General features: G+C 42.0%; 1 protein-coding gene across 3 annotated transcripts in view; it reads left to right on the top strand.

Annotated features, from left to right (window-relative positions):
- The window catches only part of LOC147747314 (cytochrome P450 2J2-like), a 389,228-nt gene that overhangs the window by 152,895 nt on the left and 221,722 nt on the right, over positions 1 to 14,611 (top strand). For 2 of the 3 annotated variants that reach the window (XM_086953076.1, XM_086953068.1), the window contains exon 3: positions 10,648 to 10,797. The exons of the other annotated variant lie outside the window; for it this stretch is intronic. In XM_086953076.1, the coding sequence (XP_086809202.1) occupies positions 10,648 to 10,797 (150 nt within the window). The remainder of the gene's footprint in view (positions 1 to 10,647; positions 10,798 to 14,611) is intronic. 3 annotated transcript variants of the gene reach the window in all.

Here is a 14,611-nt window from a genome sequence, read left to right as displayed (position 1 = left end):
GGGTCGTATGAGCGGAGGAGTGTGCGTATGTCGTGGTCAAAAAGAGGATTGATGGTGCGTCGGGACTGGTAGGTGGGATTGCGAGCGGGGATTGAGGTCCAGTATGGGGAGTTTTGAGTGAGAGGGTGAGTAGGATGGGTGGGGGACTTGTTATGCGGGGAATGGGTGGTGGGTAGGGGGTGTCTGGGGTGTATGAAGAGTAACTCTTTGAGGGTGTGAAGATCTTCTTTGCCTCGGAGGAGGGTGGACATAATCATGTCCAGCGTGGGATTGGGAAAGGTGTTGGGGATGGGCACTGAGGGTGAGTAAGTGTCTAGGGTACTGGAGTGGAGGGGGAGGGGTGTGGTGGTGTTAGTGCAGGGGTTGTTGGTATTACTGAGTGAGTTGGTGTTCGGAAGGGGAGGTAGGTTGGGGGGGAGGTGTGTGGTTGAAGTAGGGAGGAGGTTGGTGGTATAAGTGAGGGGGTTGGTGGTAGGAGGGGTAGGAAAGTTGGGGGAGGGGTGTGATTGGATTAGTAAGGGGGTTGGTGTTATTGGGCCGGGAGTAAGTGGTAGGAGGGGGAGGGAAGTTGAGGGATGAGTGTAGGCTAGGGGTGGCGGGGGTGCAGGTGAGGTAGTGGGGACTGAGAATGGGGGGAGATTGGGTGGGAGATGCCCCTGGTGTGTGTGTGTGTGTGTGTGTGTGTGTGTGTGACATTATTGTGCTGCCTTTCGTCCTGGGTATTGGTGGCTCTAAGGAGTATCATCAGCCACGGGCAGACTGCACATCCTAGATCACATGCCATCTCATTAACAATAGTTTCCGCCCTCCCGACACATGTTACACTAATCTAAATTGCACACTCTGCAAGGTTAAAACTACAAAATAAACACACATAAGTACACTTGCTGGCCAGGCAGGAACTGAACAACGCCTAAGTCCCCGGAATAATTATTCACACCCATATGCTGCCCTTGCGTACGCTAGCCCTGCCCACTTTGCGTACGTATAAATAGGATAACCACGACGCCACACGTTCCCCTTCTCCCACACTACCTCAAACAATATGCCGCATCCACCTCGCATAGCACAATGCGCAATAAAAAAAAAAGGGATCCATGAGGTGTACACCATCCTGGCAATCAACACGGGCTCTAAATTGTGAGCCCTACTGCCTGTCATCTACAAAAATGGATCCATGAGGTGTACCCTCTCCTGCAATCAACACTCCATCTGAATTGTGAGCACTGCGGCCCGTAGTGTTTGCTCACACAACAATGACAGCAGGTAAGCAGAGCGGCCTGGTTGCACAAGGCCTCCAATTGAGCGTGATGCAGCAAGAGGGATTGGGTGCTTCAAACTGGCTGCGCAGGTGCGAACAAATGATATTGCCTTGCTTAATGATGTGATCTCTGACCTCATTCAGTCTCATCTCTGTCTCATTTTAAAGACCAGCTGGACCGTACGGTAGGACTGAGCCAGCGGGCAGCGCTGCCCTACAGACACCTCTTCAATTCCCACGTTATAGTTAGTTGGACTCACTATAACTTGCGCGTGCAATGCACTGCTGATGACATCACATATTACATCACTCATGACGTGGTCAGTGACATCACTCATGACATCACTGATGACACCATCCTTGTGACAGAGAGACTGACCTCCTTTCACTGTAAAGTAACACTTGAAACAAATATTAAAAAATAGAAACTAACATTTTCAAAAAAGTGGAGATACCTATACCACTTACAACAACTAATTCAGTAATTCCACCATTTACATACACATCCACTCATTCACCAACAGTTCGATATAGTCAGTCATACATACACTCACTCATCATATGTAGTGAGACACCTATACATCCGTTAACACACCGACAGTCTTCCATAAGTTGCTCACACACATATTCACACATGCAAATAAAATATTGAACATCCATTTTTTTGCATATACAGCTATACACACACTACCACCTTACATCTAAGGAAACTTACACATACTTACTCTCTTAAACAATCACTTATAGAGAAACATACTTATTTAAACAAGAACTCTTTCAATGTCTGACTCTCACATATACTCACTTATATACACCAATACTCACATATACTAGATTAAAACATATGTAGTTACTGATAAAGACACTAGTAAGACAGTCATTAACTTACTAACACATACATATACACACTCACTCACCCATACAGTCCGGCACATATGCTGTTTTCAAAACACATACAAACAGTGAGTCAGTCATTGATGCATCTGTGTGCTAAGTAACACCCCCACCAAATCATACAGACATTTATACTGATACTATAAAAAACATCTAATAAGCCATAGAAACACACATGTAGCTACTCACCAATACATGCACCCACTTATACACAAAGTGAAACACTGATACAAACATTTAAATATTTAAACAATACTCGCTAATATATGTATTCACTATGATACACTTAATAAGCCAGTTAACCAATCATTTAAAAAAAAAACATCCATTAAGACACTTATTTAAACATTTATTCTTCCATTGACCTTAACATATACATATATAAAACATGTTTATTTTTCAGAAAGGCACACATTCACTGGATGGTGTCATCAGTGATGTCATGAGTGATGTCACTGACCATGTCATGAGTGATGTAATATGTGATGTCATCAGCAGTGCATTGCACACGCAAGTTATAGTGAGTCCAACTAACTATAACGTGGGAATTTCAATGGTTTTATGCCAGTAAAATTTCCAGGTAACTATAACTGGTGTGAAACCTATGTTTTTTTCAGTGAATATATATATATATATATATAATCACAAAAAAACATATGTTTCAGAGATGTTATAGTTAGGAATTAGCATTTAAAAAACCTTTGAAATTCACTGAAAAAACCATAAGTTTCATGATTGTTATAGTTAGCTGGACATTTCACTCGTACAAAACCATAGAAATTCCTCTGTTATAGTTAGTTGTGCTAACTATAGCTTGCGCGCCCACAATGCACTGCTGCTCATTTCACATATTACATCATTCATGACATGGTCAGTGACATCACTGATGACATCTCAAATGACATCACTGATGACATCACTGATGGCATCATCCACGTGACAATCTGATACACCTAATCACACACTAGTATAACCTTTGATCACTCAGAGTACTATATTTGAAAGCATTGACACACACATACCAGTTACTACGTACGTACTCACTGATTCCTAAGTCTACACACACAACTGTCCATTCACCCACAGAATCACTTATACATGCAGTCACTGATCAATGGTAATACTATCAAATGTACTCATACACCTATATAGACATTGACACATCAGCAGTCATCCTAGTCGGTTATGCAGTGATGCTACTAACTCATGAAAAGAATCAATCACACTTACATTTACTCACCTACACAGTTATACACACAGCACCTGATTTATACATGCACATAGTAAATCATAGTTACTATGGTAAAAAAAAACTATTGCAAGTATACACTCATTCATACAGTTACTCTCACAATCACTGACTCTTACGTATACTTTATTATATGTACACCAACTCTCATATACAATGCCTTTTATTTTTCTACTTTATTGGAGATGTACCCCTGACACATATATTCACTTATCAACACACAAATAAACACACTCAGACACCCAAACAAACCCTCCTAAACCCATATGCCTAGACAATCAGCCATCATACATCTATGCATACAGTTACAACTCCGACACCCAACCAGAGATACACTAAGTCTCCCTTACAAATACTCAGCCAATTAATTATTAACTAATATAAACACTCATGTAGTTAGTGACCAATTGATGCAGCAGGTTATACAACAACAGAGACAGTGATACTCACATTCACATAGTTTGGTTACTAACCCATATGTTTTGTGGGACACATTTAATTACTCCCTTAAACAGTCAGACAGCTAGTAAATCCTCCATTCCAGACATTTATATATCCACTCAATCTTCAATATAGATTGAAATTTAAATATCTATTATATATATATATATACCCCACAAAGCCACATTCACTGTATAATGTCATTTGAGATGTAACCAGTGATGTCACCAGTGATATCACTGACCATGTCATGAATGATGTAATATGTGACCTCATCAGCAGTGCATTGTGGCCACGCGAGTTATAGTTAGCACAACTAACTATAACAGAGGAATTTCTATGCTTTTGTACGAGTAAAATGTCCAGCTAACTATAACACTCATGAAACCTATGGTTTTTTCAGTGAATTTCAAAGGTCTTTTAAATGCAAATTCCTAACTATAACATCTCTGAAACGTAAGTTTTTTTCAGTGAATTTCAAAGGTTTTTTAAATGCAAATTCCTAACTATAACGTCTTAGAAACATATGGTTTTTTCAGTGAATTTCAAAGGTTTTTTAACCCCTCCCATGCTGGTGACGAACCTCAGCCATCACGCCCCGCGGTGGGCGTGTGCTGATGACGGCTGGGGTTCGTCACGGCCCCACCCTGTTCTTTTGTTTACCGCAGAGCCGTAAAATCGCGGCAGCGGTGAAAGGGTTAAGTGCTAATTTTTATGTGCAATAGTAGTTACACCTATTTTTTGTACTGAATTTCTACAGTTTTAACTGTTTATTTATAAATATTTTATTTATTAAACATCAACATATATTTTTATGAAAATTGCAAAAAAATTACAATAAATTTAAAACTGAAATATTGTTAAATATTTGGTTTATTTTTAATTTAAATATATTTATAAAATTATCTTTTAATTTTTGTTTTCAAATTCTTTTTTTGGGGAAATGTGCACCCAAAGCGTACCTACCGTAGCGGGTCCGCATATTCTAGCTGCCATCTTGGAAAAGTTGTGAAGGATCCGCGTATGGTGAGCGACGAGTGCGTGTTTTTTTTTCAGTTACGTCATATACGTACAATGTTTTGTGGTGTGTGCGACCGGTATGGGACCGGTCTGCGACTCCTGCTCCCGCGCATTCGCGACAAATTCAGAACTACCTTATCTGGTTTAAAAAACAAACTATATAAATTACATGGTAATGTCTGAAAGTTTTGTTGAATGTATGTGTAGAGCATGATTGACTGAAAGAATGATTTAGTACTGTATGGTGAATTTATAGGGGCAGATCTATGATTAAGTGCTGCAGCGTGACACTGCAAGGTCTTTAGCTGCACCGCACTGCAACACTTCTGAAGCACAGGGACGTGACATATTTACATGAATATTTCACAATTCTGTACTCCTTCTGCACTGGTACACAAGCTGCAGCCATGCAGTGACGCAGGCACCCTTGCACCATGGTGCAAGGATATCTGTGTCGTGGGGAGATTGTTTTTGTGCAGGAAGGGACTACTTCCTGCACAAAAACAATCACTAAAGGCATTGATCTCCTTCAATGTGCGCTGTGGAATGCAGCATGCATTCACGCGTATCTACAGATTTACAGAACAATTACAGATCATTGGCTGAGTTAATTTTGCGCAACACCAACTTCCTCAGTACTTTTCCAAAATCAGTGGCTCAAGGGAACCAGGGAAAAACGGCCACCATTGTCCCCAAAATTCTTTGTAAGAACAGAGAATGCAATAGAATAGATGTTGTCCCCGAGCACAAATCAACAATTGACAGTGTTTTCAGAGAAAAAAGAAGAACCAAATCACATCTACAGATTGACACTTTCTCGTAAGTCTTGAGATGTTATTCCATGGGTGTTGTGTGGGAACTGACACAGCAGCACCCATGGAACGCCCCGTCAATGCAAAGTGCTGCATTTGAATGGGTCGTGTTTTCAAGGAGAGGAAAAGCCACTTAGGGTGGCTTTTCCTCTCCTTGTAAATATGGAGGAGTCCCCAGCGCCATCACTACGTTACACCAAAAGTGACGTACTGGTGGCTCGGGTGGCTTGTAAATCTGCTTAGGTATTGCCAGAGTGATACAATAAGAACATAGTGCTGGATGGCTGATTGACGAACTGCATGAGACTGACAGGAGGTATCTTAGGCTGCATGAGTACTACTTCAGTATTTAGTGGAGTATACCAATAGTATGTATCTGCTTAGAGGTTTGTAGGGATTGTGCACAGAATATTGTACGTGTACTTGTGTTGGTACCTAGGTCATTCTATAAGAACATCACAAGCAACTAGAATGAATACAGTGCTGCAAACAAAGTGCTCAGTTAATTTATAAATGCTTAGGTATTGTCTCAATACCGGAGTCATTCTGCAAGCGCATAGACCATGACTGGGTTCCTAGAGTGTTAGTAGTTGACAGCACGATACGTTTATAAGCACTTATGTTTCAGCAGAATGATTAGATAAGGACATGATTCTGTCAGGATGATTGTAGGAGTGGACACAGACTCACAGTGTGATTCCGGACAAGCATGACTATTACCTGGACTTTTGCAGGAGTGACTCAGTAGTCTGCAAGGGGTTAAGGGATCGCACACATTGTGCACATTTCACGGTACCACTGCTTGTCTCAATGCCTGAGTCATTCTGCAAGTGCATAGACAGTGAATGGGTTTTTAGAGGGCTAGTAGTTGACAGCACAATAAGTTTATAAGCGCTTATGTTTCAGCACAGTGATTAGATAAGAACATGCTTCTGTCGGGATGAGTGTAGGAGTGGACACAGACTCAGTGTGATTCCAGACAAGCATGACTATTCCCTGGACTTTTGCAGGACTGACTCAGTAGTCTGCAAGATCTTAAGGGACCGCATACATTGTGCACATTTAACTGTACCACTGCTTGTCTAAATGCTTGAGTCATTCTGCAAGTGCATAGACAGTGACTGGGTTCCTAGAGTGCTAGTAGTTGACAGCAGGATACGTTTATAAGCACTTACGTTTCAGTAGAGTGATTAGATAAGGACATGCTTCTGTCAGGATGCATTAGAGCCATGAAACAAGTCAGCAGAGCTGCTTTAGAGCCAGAGAACCAGGTCAGCAGAGCCGTTATAGAGCCAGAGACCCAGGTCAGCAGAGCTGCTGTAGAGCCATAGAACCAGGTTAGCAGAGCTGCTTTAGAGGCATAGAACCAGGTCAGCAGAGATGCTGTAAAGCCAGAGAAGCCAGGTCAGCAGAACTGCTTTAGAGCCGAAGAATCATGTCAGCAGAGCTGTTGTAGAGCCAGAGAACCAGGTCGGCAGAGCTGCTCTAGAGCCTAAGAAACAGGTCAGCAGAGCTGCTCTAGAACCAGAGACCCAGGTCAGCAGAGCTGCTCTAGAGGCCGAGAACCAGGTCAGTAGAGCTGTTGTAGAGCCAGAGAAACCAGGTCAGCAGAACTGCTTTAGAGGGAGAGAACCAGGTCAGCAGAACTGCTTTAGAGCCAGAGAACCAGGTCAGCAGAGCTCTTTAGAGGGAGAGAACCAGGTCAGCAGAGCTGTTTTAGATCCATAGAACCAGGTCCGCAGAGCTGCTTTAGAGCCAGAGAACCAGGGCAGCAGAGTTGTTGTAGAGGCAGAGAACCAGGTCAGCAGAGCTGCTCTAGAGCCTAAGAACTAGGTCAGCAGAGCTGCTGTATAGCCAGAGAACCAGGTCCGCAGGGCTGCTGTAGAGCCAGAGAAACCAGGTCAGCAGAGGTGCTTTAGAGGGAGAGAACCAGGTCAGCACAGCTGCTTTAGAGCCAGAGAACCAGGCCTGCAAAGCTGCTCTAGAGCCAGAGAACCAGGTCAGCAGAGTTGCTTTAGAGCCAGAGCACCAGGTCAGCAGAGCTGCTCTAGAGCCAGATAACCACGTCAGTAGAGCTTCTTTAGAGCCAGAGAACCAGGTCAGCAGAGCTGCTTTAGAGCCAGAGACCCATGTCAGCAGAGCTGCTCTAGAGCCAGAGAACCAGGTCAGCGGAGCTGCTCTAGAGCCAGAGAACCAGGTCAGCAGACCTGCAGTAGAGCCAGAGAAACCAGGTCAGCAGAGCTGCTTTAGAGGGAGAGAAACAGGTCAGCAGAGCTGCTTTAGAGCCAGAGAACCAGGTCAGCAGAACTGCTCTTGCTGACACTGACTGATTGACACTGATTGACTGACAATGATTGACTGACTGACACTGATTGACTGACACTGACTGACTGGCACTGCATGACTGACTGACAATGACTGACACTGACTGACTACTCTCTACTACTCTACTACTCTCTCTCTACTACTCACTCTCTACTACTCTCTACTAGTCACTCTCTACCACTCTACTACTCTCTACTACTCACTCTCTACTACTCACTCTCTACTACTCTCTCTCTACTACTCACTCTACTACTCTCTCTCTACTAGTCACTCTCTACCACTCACTCTCTACTACTCACTCTCTACTACTCACTCTCTACTACTCTCTCTCTACTACTCACTCTCTACTACTCACTCTCTACTACTCGCTCTCTACTACCCACTCTCTACTTCTCTACTATTCTCTACTACTCTCTCTACTACTAACTCTACTACTCTCTACCACGCACTCTCTACTACCCACTCTTTACTACTCTCTGCTACTCACTCTATACTACTCACTCTACTACTTTACTACTCACTCTCTGATACTCTACTACTCACTCTCTGCTACTCTCTACTACTCACTCTACTACTATCTCTACTACTCTCTACTACTCACTCTCTACTACTCTCTACTACTCACTCTCTACTACTCTCTCTACTACTCACGCTCTACTAACTATACTACTCTATCTCTACTACTACTCTACTACTCTCTCTCTACTACTCACTCTCTACTACTCTACTACTCTCTCTCTACTACTCTCTACTACTCTCTACTACTCCCGCTCTACTACTCACTCTACTACTCACTCTACTACTCACTCTTGACTACTCACTCTACTACTCACTCTACTACTCACTTTCTACTACTCTACTACTCACTCTACTACTCACTCTCTACTACTCTCTCTGCTGCTCACTCTCTACTACTCTACTACTCACTCTACTATTCTCTACTACTCACTCTACTACTCTCTACTACTCACTCTCTACTACTCACTCTCTACTACTCACTCTACTACTCACTCTACTACTCACTCTCTGCTACTCTCTCTACTACTCTTTAGTACTAACTCTCTACTATCTATTACTCACTCTCTACCAGAGCTGGCCATTGGTTTGAAAATTTTGCGTAGATTCGTCAACCGGCGCCAAAGTTATTTCAAATAAAATGTTGCGGATTTCCTATGGAAAATAACTCCTAACTATAACTACCTACTGGCAACCGCCAGTAGGTAATATATATATATTTATGCTTTAACTGAAACGTTCACCTAACTATAAGCCTGAACAGACAGTGACTTTCACTCTGCATTCAAGTGCTACCTGAACTTTTTAAATCACTTACATCAATCAGATAAGTGACATGATCCTTGGGACGCCTCCTTTATAGTCTTAGTGTAGACTGATATAATACCAAATTATATCCAAATATGAATACACAAAGTGAAACATCCTGCTGTGCACTACCGCAATCTATCACCCATTTTAAGTAGCCCCTGGTGGTCCTTTGTAATAGTGATCCTCTTGGTTACAGCCTGGCATCTGAGGAACTAATCTCAATTGCCAGATTTTTCGTGGAGGTAGTATTTCTCTGCTTATTATGTAGAGCAACTCATGGATCACTAATCATTAGTAGGGCACTTTTGATCCTTATCACAGCTCCTGGTCTATTTTTCATTTATTGTTTATGAGCATTCAGCAACCATTTTGGCTGTCTCATATTTCTGGATTTTGATGATTCCCAGCCTTTACAGAACTAGTTATTGGCACTATAGGAAAAACGTTATCCAAAAGCCAGAGAGATGACCTACCATACAGTCAGTTAATTTGCATATGGAGAAACTGAAAGTGGAGGAGTGACTGTTTCAGTGAGATGTATGTACATCCCAAGTAATAAACTCCTGGCAAGTGGTTACTCCAGGATATTGGTTAAAAGAGCATGGTCCTGCCCAAGAGAACATTTACTGATAACAGAACAGAGGACCTGATTTAGAGTTTGGCGGACAGAGTAGTCCATCACAAACAAGAGAGTGCCTTTTCCAACAAACCCTTGGTCAACCCTCTCAATTAGGAGTCGGCAGACCCATCTGCCCTCTTTAGAGCAGACAGTCCAATGTTCTTTTTTCTGTCATTAACTGCCCGATATGGGGACCATTAACATTTTGCTTTTCATAAACAATCCCCTGCTTTGTGAGTCTGTAGCAGATACAATTGCCCTCACTTATGATTGTAATAGAGACTCCCATTTCCATTTATTATATGGTTGTTTAGCCTCAAAATGCCTGTCCTAAAGATAACCAATAGACAATAAATGGTTAACACGCCCTTGACATCACCAGCAGTTAAACCAGCTAATTATAGTCTATATTATGCTTAGTGGACGTTTATAGTTAAGTGTGTAAAACCATGTTTTCTTGCTGTACTGGTCTCTTGCTTTCTTTGAGCATGCACTTATTTTCCCATATTTTAACCCATGAGCACTGAACATCTTTTGCACAGAACGTCATAAAGCAAATAAGACGTACCTATACATATAAAATATGCTTGACTAGTTAACACGTGTGTAGTTGATTGTTTTTCAAGTCCTCACATGTACAATATATATATATATATATATATATATATTTTTTAGCTGTAATGCAATGTTTCTACCACAGGGTTGATTAATTCTAATGGGCATTCCTGGAAAGAACAGAGGAGATTTGCTTTATCAGCCTTAAGGAACTTTGGAATGGGTAAAAAGAGCCTGGAACAACGAATCAATGAGGAGATCAGATACCTAAGTGAAGTAATAGAAGAACAGAAAGGTGAGTATACACATGAATGGAACACTTGGGTTACTAAACCGTATAATCTTAAGTTGCATTACTTAGTTTTCCAACTTTTCATTCCACTTTAATTGCTATTTGCCATGCGCATCTACCAGGATTCCTCTCTATAGATATTACAGAGCTTGGCCAGAGGATTAACGTTCCAGTTACTTGTGAGAAGGTGATTGGGTGTGGTAAAATTGCACCCAGAAAGTTTAAATTGCGGATTTTACTCTGCGATGCAAACACAACGCGGTCATTACAACGGCTGCGTTGACACAATGCACTACCTTTACAACGCAAGTCGTTACAATGACTTGCGCTTGATGGCGCTCTAGGATAAGGAATAGTATGATTTACTATTCCAACACTTTCCCTAGTGTTGCACACACTGGAGTTGGAATAGTAAATCTTACTATTCCTAAGTCCAGCGTGCCATCTAGCGCAAGTCGTTGTAACGACTTGCGTTGGAAAGGTAGTGCACTGTAACAACGCAGTCATTGTAACAACCGCGTTGTGTTTGCATCGCAGAGTAAAACCCGCGATGTAAAGAGCTCTATTCGGATCGTGAGTAAATGGAAATACCAGGTTTTTCTTCACACAAATTTCCTCACACATGCACAGAAATACCACGTAGACAGAAAATGACATAAAATAATAGGAAATATGTCATTCCTGATGTCAAATGTATTCAGTTGTGCAAGAAATAGGCCTTTTTAATTGCCTCATCGACCCTTTGAGAAGTACTCAGGGTTTTTATTGAAGGGGTTTAGAGCCCATTTCAGGAAATAACCACAGGATTTGTCAGGTTAACCCAGAAATATAAATGATTGAACCTGCATTTAACCTTCTGATAGCTTGGCACAAACCAGTTAGACTTAACTTAGAGGCAATGTTTAAAATGTTTTTGCAACACTATCAGTAGTAAAGTAGAAACACAGCACAAGAACAATCCCAAACCAGTCTAGAAACATAGAGAATATTTTAATAAATAAAATGAAACCCAAACAACAAAAATGCAATAACTAGAACTGGAAGTATGAATTTTAAAACTTTGAATTAAAAATAGCACCAGAAAAGCCCTAAGTTCCAGGTGCGGTTTTCTGGTTGTGCTAGACCGGGTCAATTCAAAATTTAAGGGTGATCATGATGGAGCGTGGGTCGGATACAGGGACCAGGTTTGCCCAGGGTGAAAGTTTAAAACATTGTGGGAGAAAAGCCCTTGTCGACAGGCTTGTCGGTGGGCCAGGCGAGAGGTTGGATCCGAAGAGGGGTTCATCAACGGTGGACAGCTGCAGAACAGGATCTCTGTGGGGCATCAGCTGAGGGTTTTCTAAATGGCAGGAAAGGTTCACGCAGGCGAAGTCTTCAGTTTGGGCCTAGGAAAGTGCCGCTGACAGTGGGTTGTTAGTCGATATTGGTCGCTGTAAAATCCTCTATGTTCATACTTAAAAACTTCTGTGCAGGTATTTATTCAGGAAAACCGAATCCCTTTCTAGTTTTCATTTTAAAAGTATGTATTTTGAATGATGCAACAATGTATGCACAAAACAGATGCCTCCTATGATCTTTCAAGCGCAATTTCAGTACTGTATGCTGGCATAATCAAGGTTCTGAGCTGGGATGGTGCAGTGAGCTAAATAGCGGTGATGGATCAAGCCCTGATCTTTGGACTGGGTAAGAGTGGTCTGCTTAATTCAGACACTCTGTTCATCACCACCCCCCTTTTTTGAATCGTTTTTGGCCACTATAGGTGTGGCAGGGTATACTCAGACATGAGTCCCTTGCTCACTGCACCATCAGGATTCAAGCAAGCCGGGCCGACGACGGCTGAAATGCCAGAAACCGGTCCCCGGAAGCTTGTCTCCTTTCCGGTGAAGAATTGGCTTGGTAGTTTGGTCTGCCCTGTTCCCATGATGCACTGGGCCAGGGACAGACTAATTTGCATATAGCCAGGTTCTGAGCTGGGATGGTGCAGTGAGCTAAATAACGGTGATGGATCAAGCCCTGATCTTTGGACTGGGTAAGAGTGGTCTGCTTAATTCAGACACTCTGTTCATCACCACCCCCTTTTTTGAATCGGCATAATCCCACCTGAGCAAGATTTTCCAGTTTGGGTCCCAAGAACGTAAACTCTATTTTTTATTTTTTGTGTTTTCTATCTGGCAAAGACATGTCCACCAGCTTAAAAGTAGAACATAATCCATAGTATCAGGATGTAAACAGGATCAGGGATAACATGACTTACAGTAACCTTCCAGTCTCGCACATAAGACTTCGCAACGTCCCTCTGGTTCATAAAATGACGCCCAATGAGTCTAGAGTTTTTTATAATACATTTTTTTATTGAGTTGCATTTATTATACAAACAGAAAAGATACAAGGAAAGCCAAAAGAAAAAAAAGGTAATAAACCTTCTCCACCCATCACCGTACAACATGACAATCATTATGGTAATAATCGACAATCAAACCAGAGAGTCAAAGCACCTATTAATTCAGTCTACAAATCACTTTCTGTTTCAGAGTTCTCTACGCATACATTTCTTCATCCACTGTGGCATTCACAGGCCCAATTGAATACATTAAAGTGCCTCAATGCAGGGACCATATTTGGTAATATTTTTGTGAACACACTCTGGCAGTATATATAGGTTTTACCATGCACATGCATTGGTCATGTCCCCTCCTCCATATCTCCGCTGAGGTAGAGTCTGCCTTCTTTCTGGTGAGCAGAGTCTCTTTTTGCCACTAGTATACCCAACCACAATAAACCCATCTTTTGTCTCTGTGTGTCTAGATCTGTGTTTATATGTAAAATGGTGAGTTTGGGGTCTGCTTGTAAGTTCCAGCCCAACAGGACAGGACTTCCTCCAGATAGGGGCTGATTACACTCCATCCCATATCTGTGCAGTAGGCTCCAACATGAGAGGTACATCAGGGAGTCCACTGCACCAATCATTCATAGTTTGTGCTGTGTAAGGTATATTCTATTCAAGTAGTTAAGTTGGATTAGTTGGTACTTCAACACAATGCCCGATTCCTGCAAGAACACCCGAGCTTTCCTCCAGTTCTTATCAGAAAGAGGGCCCAAATCCTGTTCACAATCCTGACACAGTGTGTGAAAAGAGTTGGCAGGGTTGATTACTAGAGACCGAAACACTTGGGTAATCCTACGGACTCTAATTCTTCTGACAGTAGTTTCATTTGGAGGAGCCTAAACACAGGGAGGTCTTCCAATCCTGAGATGTAGGAGTTAATTGCATGTCGTAATCGCAAGAAGCAGAAGAATTGGCTTCTGAGAAAATTATAATGTTCTTGAAAGGACTTTAACACAGTTTCCGGCATAAACCTGTACTGGTCCAGCTGGATTAAGGAAAATATTACTTTTGAAAGTCAGTTTGCAAGGGCCTTCTTAGCTATATTGTCTTTGACATTTAAGAGTGAGAGTGGGTGGTAGGACGAGCAGAGGTTTGGGTGTAATCCTGTTTGTGAATAATCACTATCTCATCCAAACACAAGACCGGTGGTAATTGGCCTATCTCTAATGATTATTCATCAAGTCACCAAGTGAATCTAAGACTTTGGGGGTGTAGATCTTACAGAACTCTGCTGGAAGTCCATGAGGGCTTGGCTTTTTTCCAGACTGCTACTGGTGCTGAGCCTCCGACAGCTCTGCAATACTAAGATCACCTTCCAAGAGTCCTTTCTCTGCTTCTGTCAATCTCTGTAGCAGGAGGATGAGCAGAAAATCGTTTACATGTCACAGGCAGCCTTTTATTTTGTGAATATAATTTAGCATAATAATATGC

This window comes from Lissotriton vulgaris, chromosome 1_1 (assembly GCF_964263255.1).
Source record: "Lissotriton vulgaris chromosome 1_1, aLisVul1.2, whole genome shotgun sequence".
NCBI classification, from domain to species: domain Eukaryota; kingdom Metazoa; phylum Chordata; class Amphibia; order Caudata; family Salamandridae; genus Lissotriton; species Lissotriton vulgaris.
The sequence above is the reverse complement of the archived record's forward strand: the minus strand, read 5'-3'. Positions and strand labels throughout refer to the sequence as shown.